The 13,122-nt window shown below is 40.6% G+C and overlaps 1 protein-coding gene across 17 annotated transcripts in view; it reads right to left on the reverse strand.

Annotated features, from left to right (window-relative positions):
- Positions 1 to 555: 555 nt before the first annotated feature.
- The window catches only part of LMO7 (LIM domain 7), a 176,377-nt gene continuing 163,810 nt past the window's right edge, over positions 556 to 13,122 (reverse strand). For 16 of the 17 annotated variants that reach the window (XM_075918868.1, XM_075918867.1, XM_075918869.1 and 13 more), the window contains 5 exons: positions 10,749 to 10,968; positions 9,379 to 9,684; positions 7,968 to 8,076; positions 6,308 to 6,410; positions 556 to 1,428 (listed from right to left, as the gene is read on the reverse strand). In XM_075918868.1, the coding sequence (XP_075774983.1) occupies positions 1,406 to 1,428; positions 6,308 to 6,410; positions 7,968 to 8,076; positions 9,379 to 9,684; positions 10,749 to 10,968 (761 nt within the window). In that variant the 3' untranslated portion in view covers positions 556 to 1,405. The remainder of the gene's footprint in view (positions 1,429 to 6,307; positions 6,411 to 7,967; positions 8,077 to 9,378; positions 9,685 to 10,748; positions 10,969 to 13,122) is intronic. The other variant, XM_075918881.1, reaches the window with a different exon arrangement.

Consider the following 13,122-nt stretch of genomic DNA (forward strand, 5'->3'; position numbering starts at 1 on the left):
CATGGTTTTTGCTGCCCTTTGATATGGTACTGCCCAAGTCTTGACTTTAGCCCTCCCATCCCTCACCCCTTTTGAGATGCAACCCATCAAACTAGAGCAAAAATTCTTGTGGGCCAAATCCTACATATCTTTGCACCTGTCCAAATCATATGTATCTTTGCACCTGTCGAGGACCATGCAATATGACTGGTCACAATATGTTTCTTTTTTTTCCTTGGGCACTTTGGGTCTTGAGCAAAAGAATTGAAAGCCACTCTTTGGCATAGTACATATTCCACCAGAGCACTAATGCAGCAGCAATTCAGAGATAGTTCCTGAACGATCAATAGCCTGGTGGCCCCAACAAAGCTTTTCAGCAAAGCTTCCAACTACCCTTAATGAATTGATGCAGTCAGATCACTACATTTTGAAAAAGAGCGTGAAAGGAAAAAAAAGCTATCACATTTAAATCTGGAGTGAGTGAAACAGCACATAGCAAGAGGTAAGCCAGTAGTGTCCCTGTGCATGCATGATGATATTGTAAATATTAAACAAGAAATTTTTTACTAAAATAAATTCAAACAATCATCTTTATTTTTCAGAAAATTCAACCTATGCACCATTCATGAACCTTGATATTTTGAAATGCAGGAAAGAGAAGAAAATACCGGATAAATGCCGCATCAGAAAATTTATTTACAAATATTCTGGAATTCAACAGAAAAATTATCCATTTTCTGAATCAACTTATCAGGGTAAGTGATAGTTGTATTTTTCAATAATAAAAGAGAAAATAGACCCCTTTCCTCCAAACAGTTTCCATTGTTCTTCTGCAGAACATTATACCATTACCACTATGCTATACTTTGTATTTTACTTTCAAAAACAAACAGTTTTAGAAATCAGAATACAGAAATCAAACATTTTGGTGTACATTTTAATGCAGCTTATATTATTTTAGGAGAAGTCACTTTGTAGTATGTGTCAAATAAAGACAGCAATTACAAATACATATTTATATTAACTATTTCAATAGGGCTCATTTAAGAGCATAAAAAACAAAATACCCTCTTCATATACCACTGGAAACTCTGCTAGCTGATTATTAGCCTCAGAATTGTTTTCATGTTATTACTGATAAATGTTTGTTCTCCCTTGTGCTTTTAAGTACAGTGAACTCAAAAAGTGAATGTGGTTCCCTCCTCTCTTTCCCCCCCGCCCCAAGAGATTTCCTTCTTGTGATTACAGTCTCATAAATAACTAAAAAATACAGTTGAATGAAGAATACAATATATTTTCTACATAATCTAGACAAGCAAAAAAGTTACCCTGAAAAAACACAAACAAAATACATATTTATAGATCTACATCACCAGCAACCACCTCTTCTTTTATCTGCAACAATGGTTTCATATGTTCAGTTGTTTCACATGGAGGTTGGTTGTCCAGCTGTTGGGGTCAGGGAGAAATGGAAAAAAGGTTTTAATTCAGGAAGAGTTTTTTGGAAATGTAGTGTTTTACTAATTGTAAGATTTGGAGTCCGAAACGGCCTGACTACATAATATCTTTAATCAATATCTGTTTGCAATATCCTTCTGGGTATTGCAAACTCAAAAGGCAATTAATGTAGAATCTAAATACAAGATAGAATCAACATGCAAACTATAACAGCAACCAACACTGGTTATACTGCATAAATCTTGGTTTGACATTTAAAACAAATGGACTTGCAATGGTGCATACAATCTACCCAAAGCTCTTGCTTTAAAACATTCACAGTCCCATTTTTTTTTGGGGGGGGGGGGGGGGAAAGAGGGAGGCAGAGGTTGCAATTAGAGATGAGCAAGTTTTGTTTTGATTGCCAAATAAATGTTTGCTAGATTGTTAACCTTTTAAAAAAATCACGAATTGTTTCAATTAATATGTCAAGTATCCATCCAATACTCTGCACTTTTGCAATATTTTAAAATGTTTCATTTAAAATCAGCACTAACCAGAAAGGATGATCAACTGCTCTGTATAATATATTTAAATGACACTATTATAATAATGCTATACAGTAACGCCTCACTTAGCACGGTCCCGGTTAACCTTATTTCATTGCTTATCTATTAGGTCACATGCACATTTAAAGCTGTGAGATACTCCCTTAACATTTTCTAGCCTCTTGCTTTTCCCAGAAATTCCTGCAAGTAGTGGACAAAGTTGCCTGTCTTCATGGGGGCTTGGAACCAGAAAGGGTCAGCAGCTTCCTGAAGTTCCCTGCAAAGTACTGTATGTAGCTGCCAGCAGCAATTCTGCTGCCCCTTCCCTCTGCCTTGGAGCTGCTTCCTGTGCGGGGGCAGGGGGAAGTGAGAGGGGGAGAAGGGAGAGATGGGTGCTAACATCAAGATGTTTCCCCTCCCCACAACCTCCCAACTCCATATCCCATCTTCACAAAGCAGGTCTCCCTCCTGCCTTAATCCATGCTGCCTTGTAGAGTGTGAGGCTCATTAACACGTTAACCCTTGAGGGCTCAGCCAAGAGCTAGTTCTTCATTTAGCATCAAAATATACCCTGTGAAATATTCCACCCTATGACTCTCTGCAACCTCAACCAAGCTTTACAGTCATCACTGTTGTGTCCAGTATTAAATTGTTTGTTTAAAACTTTTACTGTATGTGCCCGCACAGTCATAACTGCTGAAAAAAATTCCCTTGAACTTAACCCTCCCTATTTACATTAATTCTAAAGAGGATATTGGATTCACTTATTTCGATTCAAGTTGCATTTTTCAAGAATGTAACTAAAATGTTAAGCAAGGAGTTACTGTAAATTACCAACCTAAAATCCTTAACATTTCTTCTATTTGAGGTCACTGTAAGCATAACTGGAAGTTTCGCAAATACAGGTTGTGACAAGAGATATGGAAGAGTCATATCAATCTGAGAGTCAAAGCCCTTTTATAAGAATGCACTATTAACAGCACTCTCAGTGAAAGGGGTCTAGCTCAAATGCTTCCATTCATCGCAACTGCTATAGTAACATACTGAGGGAAAGGCAGCTTCTTAACTATCCAAGTCCAGACAACTGGATAGGTCAAAAATCAAGATTCCATCCACATGGAAGCCAACTGGTTTCCATTGGTCTCAAGAGCATAATAATTTTAAGTAATCACACAGCCACATTATTTGCTATTCATTTAATTCCACTGATGGGGTCGAAAAGTGATGAAAATATATAGAATGCAGAGCCCTCACAGTGGTTTAACACGGCCACTGAACTGAAGTTAGAATCCTACAGAAAATTACATATGAGCTCACTTGCCCCCAAACTACCCTCTCAGTTCTTTAAGAAGGGTGGAGAGGAAGGCCATTCTAGAATAATTCCATCCAGGGAGGACTACACATCACCACAGCTTTATAGACCAAAATATTACAGGCAGCTCTAAGATTTAAAAATTAGCTTCATCCTCATCCACAATATACAATTTTCAACCACCACCACAACTCAAAAACACTGGCTACCTATAGTCAAGAAAATCTGTGGATTCCAAATGTCAGAGTTATATCAGTTACACAGCAATTTTCCCAAGAGAGGGCAAGTGATCAAAGGAAGTCAGAAAGAGTATATGTTGCAAGAAATGGTTTCTTTAGTAGAGGCACCACAATTGTTTTTATCTAAGAAAGTAACATCATCCCTTTACATTTTCGAAACACGCACAAAAAAACCCCCACTCTCAATCTGAAAAGGGTGACTAACAAGGGAACCAGTATTTTCTTCTTCCTGCGAGAACTACCTCATCCAGAGAAGTCCTTGGGGTCCTGTTCATAGTTTGCAAGTCCAGCATATCCCCATTGATTTCCAAAACCTCAGTGAGCCATATAGACCAAAGTTCAAATGGAAAAGCTGGAGTGTATGTCCCTCTCTCATTCATTCTTAGAAACTCTTACAATCCCTGTCACAATTATTAATTTAAAAGAAGTTTGGGCTTGCCACAAATTACAGGTTGGATACCTCCCTGATTCAGCACCCTTGGGACCAGGCAGGTCCTGGATGAGGGATTTTGTTGGACTAGGAGATGTTGTTTCTGGACCCTTATTTGCTGCCCGCACTCCCCAGCCCACTGGCCTTCCAGCTGGCTCCTCACCTCCTGCTGGGCAGCTGCCCATACCGTGCTGGGGCTGTGGGTCCTGCTAAGCAGCTGCGCGCTGCGGCGCTCTGCCCCACTGAGCTCTCTCAGCCCCACCAGGCAGCCATGTGTAGGTCTCCCAACCTCCATGGACAGATTGGCTGCCATGCGCTGACGGCAGGCTTGCTGCAGGCACCTGCTGCCCTGCCAGCTCCACAAGATTCTTTGCCACTGACCCACCAGCAGGACTCTGTGGTCCTGCAACATCCGACTGGACCATGGATGTTGCCAGACCAGGCAATCCTGGTTAACCTGTAGCTATATAGGAACCACTGGACAGAGAACTCACCTAATAATTAAGATGTTATCTAGCAATTTCTGCAGCAGGAAAAAGAAAAAAAATATTTATGCCAAGTGCCAGCACCAATCTCACTACATTCAACATGGATTCACCAAGGGCTGGCTAGATTGTCGGGCCCAATGCGTAGTGATCACAGGCTCAAAGTTTGGTTGGCAGTTGGTATCAAGTGGAGTGCCCCAGGGGTTGGGTCTGGGACTGGTTTTGTTCAACATTTTTATGAATGAGCTACGAGTGGATGGATTGCACCTGCAGCAAGTATGAAGATAAGATAGGGGTAGAGGTAGATATGCTGGAGAGTAGGGATAGGGTCCAGAGTGACCTAGACATATTGGAGGATTAGTCCAAAAGAAATCTGATGAGGCTCAACAAGGACAAGTGCACAGTCCTGCACTTGGGATGGAAGAACCCCAAACACTGTTACAGGCTGGGAACCGACTGGCTAGGCAGCAGTTTGGCAGAATAAGAACTGGAATTTATAGTGAATAAGAAGCTGGATATGAATCAACAGCATGCCCTTGTAGTCAAGAAGGCTAACGGCATATTACCGTGCTTTAGGAGGAGCATTGCCAACAGATCTAGGAAAGTGATAATTCCCCTTTGTCTGTCACGGGGGAGGCCACATCTGGAGTACTGCATCCAATTCTGGGCTCCCCAACTACAGAAAGTATGTGGACACCTTGGAGAGGGTCCAGCAGAGGGCAACCAAAATGTTTAGCGGGCTGGAGCACATGACTTATGTGGAGCGGCTGAGCGATTTGGGCTTATTTAGTCTGCAGAAGAGAAAAATGAGAGGGAATTTGATAACGGTCTTCAACTACCTGAAGGGAGGTTTCAAAGAGGATGGAGAGAGGCTGTTCTCAGTAATGAACAGATGACAGAATGAGGAGCAATAGTAGAGGGGGAGGTCTACTTTGGATATTAGGAAAAACTATTTCATTAGGAGGGTAGTGAAGTACTGGAACAGGTTACCTAGGGAGGTAGTGGAATCTCCATCCTAGAGGTTTTTCAGTTCCAGTTTGACAAAGTCCTGGCTGGGATGATTTAGATGGGGATGGGCCTGCTTTGGGCAGTGGGCTGGACTTGATGACCTCCTGAGGTCTCTTTCAGCCCTAGGATTCTATGATTCTAAGTTTTGTGAAAGGTAATACAAAAAAATGTAGACTGCATCCTTTAAAACTTGAAAGCAAATCAATCAACTGTTGATCTAATGCACCCAAATGAATAAACAATCATGAGGCTATAATTCAAATAGTAGTAGTTTGAGATAGTAACCAACAGCCTATAGTTAGGATCTACTCAAAAAAATGAGTTTAAGAACAGATCAGTTGTGCAAGTCAGTGAGATTTTGCAGCGTGACAGACTTGTTATTCAGTGAGAAATGATGACATTATGGATATGCCTACACTGCCACCGATGCCGTTATGCAACCATCCTGCAGTCAACAATAGTGAAGCCACAGGAGCAAGGGCTGTACCTAGCCTGTGATTCTGTGAGTTCACGTCCATTTAATTAAGCTAGCTACGTCAAAGATAGCTTAGATGTGTCTATATATACTGCAGTCACACCTTGGAGTTGAGAGAAACCAAACCCTAAGGTGGCACTTTCCCTGATTTGCAAAGAATGAAGCATATCCATAATAATGGGATGGTAAACCATTGCACAGTATGGTAAAGGGAGTGGAGAATACAGCCCATGAAGACAAATTGAAATGAAAGCTTTAGGAATCAATTCATTAATATGGCAAGTTGGTGACTAAACATAGTCTTTGGTAAGTACAGCAATAGGCAAATTCTTAGGGCCCCAGAACAAAAGTAGAAAATAAAGTTCACACACTTATTATAGGCTGGTCTCCTTACTTTTAAATCTGACATAGCAGTCATTGCAGAAGAGCTCATTGTTTCGGATCCTGACTTCAGCTCCTGACTGTGAGCCCCCAAGGTCACGTTCACAAGCCACGCACTGTAACATACACCAATAATTAGTAACTTGTGACAAATATACATGTTCAGAAGCAGCATACAGTATAAGCCAGCAAAGCCTAAATCATAAACCCACATTAGCAAAAGCAAATATAGGATTAGTAGATTAAAATGAAGCCAACAAGATGAGACATCATTTAAAGATGATGATTGGTGAACTAATAGCAGACGCGCACATTCTAAGCACATAAAAGCTGAAATGATTCAGAGATTAGTTCATGAAATCTTGTTTAAGCTTCAATGTCTCAAACAAAATTTTAAAAATGGCACAGCATGAAATAACTTGTTCTTGAAATGGTGACAGCAATTTTGGCACAGAATATTTGGGTGTGCCACTTGGAGATTCCATGCAACGCTATCTGCTTTTCATTCTGACAGCTTACTTTTCAAGACAGGAATGCATCGAATTATTCTAACTGTTTATAATTTTAAAAAATACTTGCCACCTTTCTTATGCTAGTATTAAAATGTTTAAGCATAGTGGGTGAACAATGCATTACTATACTGAGAACTAATCAATAACTCTTGACTCTCCAAGCAGGCAAAGTACATTCAAGCAGATATAAGCTGCATGGTGTCTGGGTCGACTGTTTGTATTATCATTTATAATATTTGCCTATTGGGTTTAGACAATAACATGTCTTCAAGAAGGTCAGCTTTAGCAGCCTTTGTGGAAAACACTACATTATGATGGCACCAAGGAAGGATATCAGGAGAAAAAAAGATTCAAGAATTAAGATATATTCAGTCAGCTGTTCCATAGGTCCTCACACATTCATAAAAGCCCACAACATCTAAAATAAGAAGTTAAACACTGCAGTACTTTGTTCAATGGTGCATTAATCCTAAAAATATTTCCTTAGGGGAAGTTATGATCTCTCCCAATGTGCCAATGCAGGCGAGTGCAAAGGGGTAACTGCTCTGTGTTGACTATCTATGTAACAGGAAATAACAGACGAAAAGCAGGGGAGTGAAGCTTGCACAGATTATTATTCTTTCCTTCTATGCAGGTGTACAGAAGTCGGATGAGCCCTAGGTATTTCTCCTACAAAATGCCACCCAATACAGCTGACACAGATTACATCTTTCCTTCAGCCTGTGGGAAACCAAGGACCAGAGACACTCAAGTCATTACCTCATTTCTCATCTACTCCTGGAGCAATGCAATTATGTGTTGTCCCCTACTAAAGGGTTAATGGCAAAGTGGCCAGTGATTTTAGCTGTCTCACTTTTTAGATGCCCAACTTGACACATCATAAAGTGTCTTGGTTTTCAAAGGGCAGGTGGCTCAGCATTTTTTCAAAATGTCTTTAAAAAAAAAAAGAAAAATCAGAGTATATATAATAGAGGACTAGTATTATAGTGAATGCCTAATGCCTGTGGATGGGACTGTTGCACGGATATATGCATGTAGCACACAATATGAGCAGAGCATGTAGCACATGATTAGTAGAGTCTTAGCAACCAGAATTCCAAGTAGCCATGCATGCTCCAAGTTAGCTCCCATTTCTTCATGGTGTTTCTCCAGCTCTCTCACCTTAAAACAACGTAAATGATAACAAAGACCAAGAGATTCGATGATCATGGCTGCTCCTTTGCCCAAAACGTTATTACAGTATGAACATACTCTCTTCCCACTGACTGACCTAAATACAGAACAAGAATGTGGCATGATGCCATGAGAGAAAGCACTGAAACAGAGGACCACATGTTGCAGTAATGAGCAGGAAATTAAGTTATCTGGAATAAAACATCAAAATTAATATTCTGTAATTAAATCTGCAAGCTATAAATATCTAAAACTGAAATGAGAAAAATATGAAGAAACTGACAAACTGTGGTAAAGGGAATGCAAGATTTAATGTAGTATTCTGCCTCATTTCTTATCTGATGACATTTTAGTAAACACCTGAGTCAAATATCACCCTCTGTAGCTTGTTAGATAAATAAAGTCTGATTCTGGACACATATTATATTAACTCCTTTGAACATGTGCCTTATGCAGTCCAATATTGAAGGATCAAGCAGATTTGAAATCCCATAATGAAAGATCAAACAAGAGAAGCAGTCGTTTTCAACAGATCATTTTCTTACCCCCATCCCCCCAAAATTACCCATGACCCTCTCCCCAGCATCTTCCTTGCTGAAGGCTTTACTCCTGGTACCTGTTTACACTTGATCCTCCCAGACCTTTCACTCCAATTGTCCTGATTAGTCTGCCTCCCTTGATTCTGAAAGCCACCTAAATGACTCTAGATGTTTAATTGCCCTAATTGATTCTGTCATGCTCCTGCTGGTTCTGGTTTAGCTCTTGTTAGTTTACCCTTGGCAAAGGGACCTATTTAATCCTGGGGTAATACGTTTCCCTTCTACCACTCTCCTGTAGCCGTCCGGCCTGACCCAGAAACTGGGGGAATTGAAGAGATATGTTCAATAAAATATGGGTTCTCTTCAATTTTATGTATTCATTTTTTTTAAACTAAAGATTCTTATTAAACCATAAATGTCAAAGGTGATGTCTGCAAAGCACAAGGAGACTTTTACACTCATTTAGGTAACTCACAAATAATTTTGAATTGAGTAAAGATTTATTGCTTCACTTTCTCTTTACCAGTGTAAACAGAATCCTTAGAAACTTTCTGAACAGCTGTGAGAAACACATAAGTAATAGCACAGTGTTCAGTGTTGCCTTTCAACCAGATAAAATTAATTTGAAAAGTGCTTTGAGTTTAACATTCCAAAAGGTAAGTACAATATAATTATACTATTTCACACACAATCAGACTACAATACTAGAGATCAAGTAGCTTGTTTAAGATCCAAGCAAGACTGTTGCAGAGCTTGTACAAGACTCATTAGATCCACCTCCCCTGTAGTAATTACTATATGAGAGTGCCCACAGTACAGTGAGCTATTTATAAATTTTCAGCAGATGGGCAACTACTTACCTGTTCCGCTGCTGAGCTCCTGACTGGGAAGCAGAGGTAGGAGACTGAGCACGGGGTACAGAAGAAGATGCTGAGGGCAAAGTGTGGGATGAAGTCACTGATCTTCCAGAGCTGGAAGAAGGAGGTCCTGTACTGGAGGAGGGGGTACGCATGTAGGCCCGGTTTGAAGTAGACACTAGTGGAGCAGCAGAGCGACTAAAATCTTGACTAGATGACAAGGATGTGGAAGAAGTAGATTGATTTGTCCAAGGCTGACGTCTCCATGAACTTGTTTTTGAGGAATCAAGATTATCTAAAGATTCACCTCTGAAATGAATAATTGTGACATGCGGAATATTATTGCCCAGAAACATATCCTCTTATGAGCTAACATTTTATCATGATATATATTCTCTCCCTCTCCCTCCCCCGCTCCCCCCAAGGTGCTGCAGGATTACTCTTTTTTTCAACCTTTTATTCATGCTTTGATTTTAGAAGAAAGAAATATTTAAGTTTTCACATTATGTAGGATAACAAAACATTCACCCTTTCTATTTTAAAGACTGATATTATAAGCATAATTATTTTGATAACCTGGAAGATTATTGTATTATATTTCTTTTATTAAAAATTTTTGAAGCTGCAAACTGTTGATCATTACCGTGCTTCACCAGTCTTAGAGAGAGCAATGATCAAAAAGGTGACACTAAAGCATTAAAGATAACAGCAGAATACACATCAGTGCTGCTTTATCAGAATGAACCAAATCAAATTGCTTTTATTTAGCAATGACATCAGTTAGTTGTGGTGTTTGTATTTTTTCTTAGGGATACCATCTCTAAAATAGATCAAGCCCTGCCTCCATTGGACAGGCACATTGTCCAGCAACTAACTGTTGTGCCAACAGCTATGACATCTCATGACTGATAGGAAATAATAAAGTAAGTGACAAACTGAACATTTAGAATCTACACAAGCCTTAAACACAGAAATCCTGAAGTTTCCTACAAGGTATCTGTGTGTTAGAAATACTAAAATGTATTCTTCAGAACCTATATTTAAGCATTATTTTGCAACAAATTACATTACCGAGGTTCTCAAATACATGTGCAAATGACAAAAGCATATTAATTATTAATTCACATTGCAGGTACAAAGGACAAATAAACAACTGAGGAAATATTGACAATGCACACCATCACCTTTATATTCTTGACTTGCTTGTATCATAGCTGAGATCAAATATTTGCAAGTTTTACCCTCATATGTTGTGACAAATTTTTAGAGACTGGATTTACAATCTGTGCTGCAAAGAAACATTCAGAATGCCCCAAAACTAAATATTTATCAAGAGGCAAAGTTCAGTGTACAGTTTTTAACAAGCATCTTACCTCCTCATTGTATTCTTGTTTAGAATAACGGGGTCCTTATTAACACTAGAACTGCGCTGCCTAATCCAACTGTTGTCTGTATGTAGTGGTGTTTTCTTCCTCATTTCCTGAAGGATATGTTGTCTCTCCATTTCTGCTGAAGACATCGCATGCTCTTTCTGAGACCCCCTCTGTGAATCACTGACATTCCAAGATCTTTCCAAATATTTGTTGTTGGTACCTAGTTTGAAAAATATATAATCTCATGTTTGAAGAAGGTAAAAAGCAAAAGCTAAAATTAAAAAGCAAATTGTAAAACTACAGTTGCCATATGTGAAGCAATATATACACCTTTGTGTTATTAATATTTGATGCAGTGTAATTTCTCCATTTTAGTTTTGGGTCCCATTACAAAAGCAAGTATTACCAGACATGCACATTGGAAACAAAGATTTAACCAGACAAAAAAGGGATAGCTAGTGTCAAACTAGCAGCAAGCTATCAAATATCCAAGTTAAAGCACAGAAGCAAGTATCAGGTATTCTTTACTTTTAAAATATAGTGCCAGAATGAGGTAGGAGTTATTTTGTCTTTCTTCCACTGTCCTCCACAACAACGTAAATATCTCTAAGATGTAGGCTTTTCATGTGAGCATTATCAAATCAAACAAACCATTTAAAAGTGGTAATTTATAATAAAACAAATCAAATACAGACAAGCAAAACTGTTGATCCACCATGGGAAAGTGTCACACTACAATTACCAAATGACTATCCCCAACTCTCTTAGGTTAGAAAGCCAAAACAATCCTCAGCTTAAAGGCTTAACTTCTCTCCTTCTTTGAAAGAGGGGCTTTTCTCCAATAATGAGAAGAAAGCCTGCCAGAATACATAACTGCATTACAAGGTTCGTTTGCCCTTTCAGAAAAAACGGTTACTTACCTTCTAACTATTGCTATTTGAGATGGTTAAGGATGTTAAATATAGACTAAACACTGTAAGGAGCACAGCATCAGGCTGCATTTTAAAGTGGCAGTGCCTCAGGGAGCCTGGGATCAACTGTGGACTCCCATGCTGATCCCGGGCTCCATGTGGTGCTGCTGCTTTGGAACACTGCAAGGAGCCTGACACCAATCTTCTTGGGAGGTTTCAAAGAGGCAGCACTACACGGAGTCAGTGGGAGGAGTCCCCAACTGATCCTGGGCTCCACACAGAGCTGCTACTTTGAAATGCCACGTGCAGCCTGGGGACACCCCAGCTGGCCCAGGGCTGCATGCAGTGTTTCAAACAGTGTTTCAAAGCAGCAATGCCGCGTGTAGCCCAGGGTCTGGCCGCAGGCTTCAAGTGGTGCTGCTGCTTTGAAGTACCCTTTTCTCTCTTCCACCCTCATGGTGCCTCCGCCTGAGAGAGGCAGCCGAGGGGGGGGGGGGGGGGTGGAAGCGACTAGCCAACTATCCTGTTATCTATCCGATAAGCATTTGCTTATCGGATAGTTGACTAGTCCTTGACCATCCCTAAAATGTGTTGCTCATGTCCATTCCTTGTAGGTGTGTATGCGCCCCATGTGCATGAGTTTCTGAAGCTTTTTCCCCCTCAGCAGTACCCAGCTGGGCCAGCTAGGTAGCCCCCTGGAGTGGCACAGCTACATCGGTGCATATATAACCCTGCTAGCCTTCTACCCCCTCAGTTCCTTCTTACAGGGAACTTAGGTGGGGAGATCCCCACATGGGGAAGACCTCTCAGGCTATGTCCTCACTGAGGGACCATTTGTATGCTCTGAATGACGTGCTGAGTCTGTCCGCCAGAAGATTATGGGGTTCCTGGAAGGTATGAGGCCTTCAGATGGATCTCATGCAAAATGCAGAGATCCCACAGGGCCAAGGCTTCCTGACGTATGGGAGAGGAACAAGCTCTACCCTGTCTGTTGATATACACAAGTTATACTGCTATATTGTCCATCAGGACTGAAATACACCTGCCCCTCTGGTGAGGCAGGAATGCCTGGCAAGACAGGTGAACTACCCTCATCTCTGACATTTATATGCAGTGCCTGCTTGGCCTGCAGCCATGTACCTTGAGTCCTGAGGACCATGAGGTATACTCCCTAACCCATATCTGAAGCATCCATCACCTGCTGGACTGACAGGGATGCCTGTGCACACCGCATCCTGCTGCAGCCACCAGTCTTGAGAGGACAGGATCTCTGCAAGTATTGATACCACTATGTCTACTGGCAAGTGAGCTGGGTTGTACACTTGCACCAGTCATGCCTGCAGGGGATGCAGGCATAACCCAGAAAGCTGTACCACATATATGCAGAAGCTTTAGGCGGTAGCCAAGTTAGTCTGTACAGGATAAACTTAAACAACAAGTCTGGTAGCACTTGATAGACTAAC

The sequence above is a fragment of the Pelodiscus sinensis genome, chromosome 1, assembly GCF_049634645.1.
Source record: "Pelodiscus sinensis isolate JC-2024 chromosome 1, ASM4963464v1, whole genome shotgun sequence".
In the NCBI taxonomy this organism is placed as follows: domain Eukaryota; kingdom Metazoa; phylum Chordata; order Testudines; family Trionychidae; genus Pelodiscus; species Pelodiscus sinensis.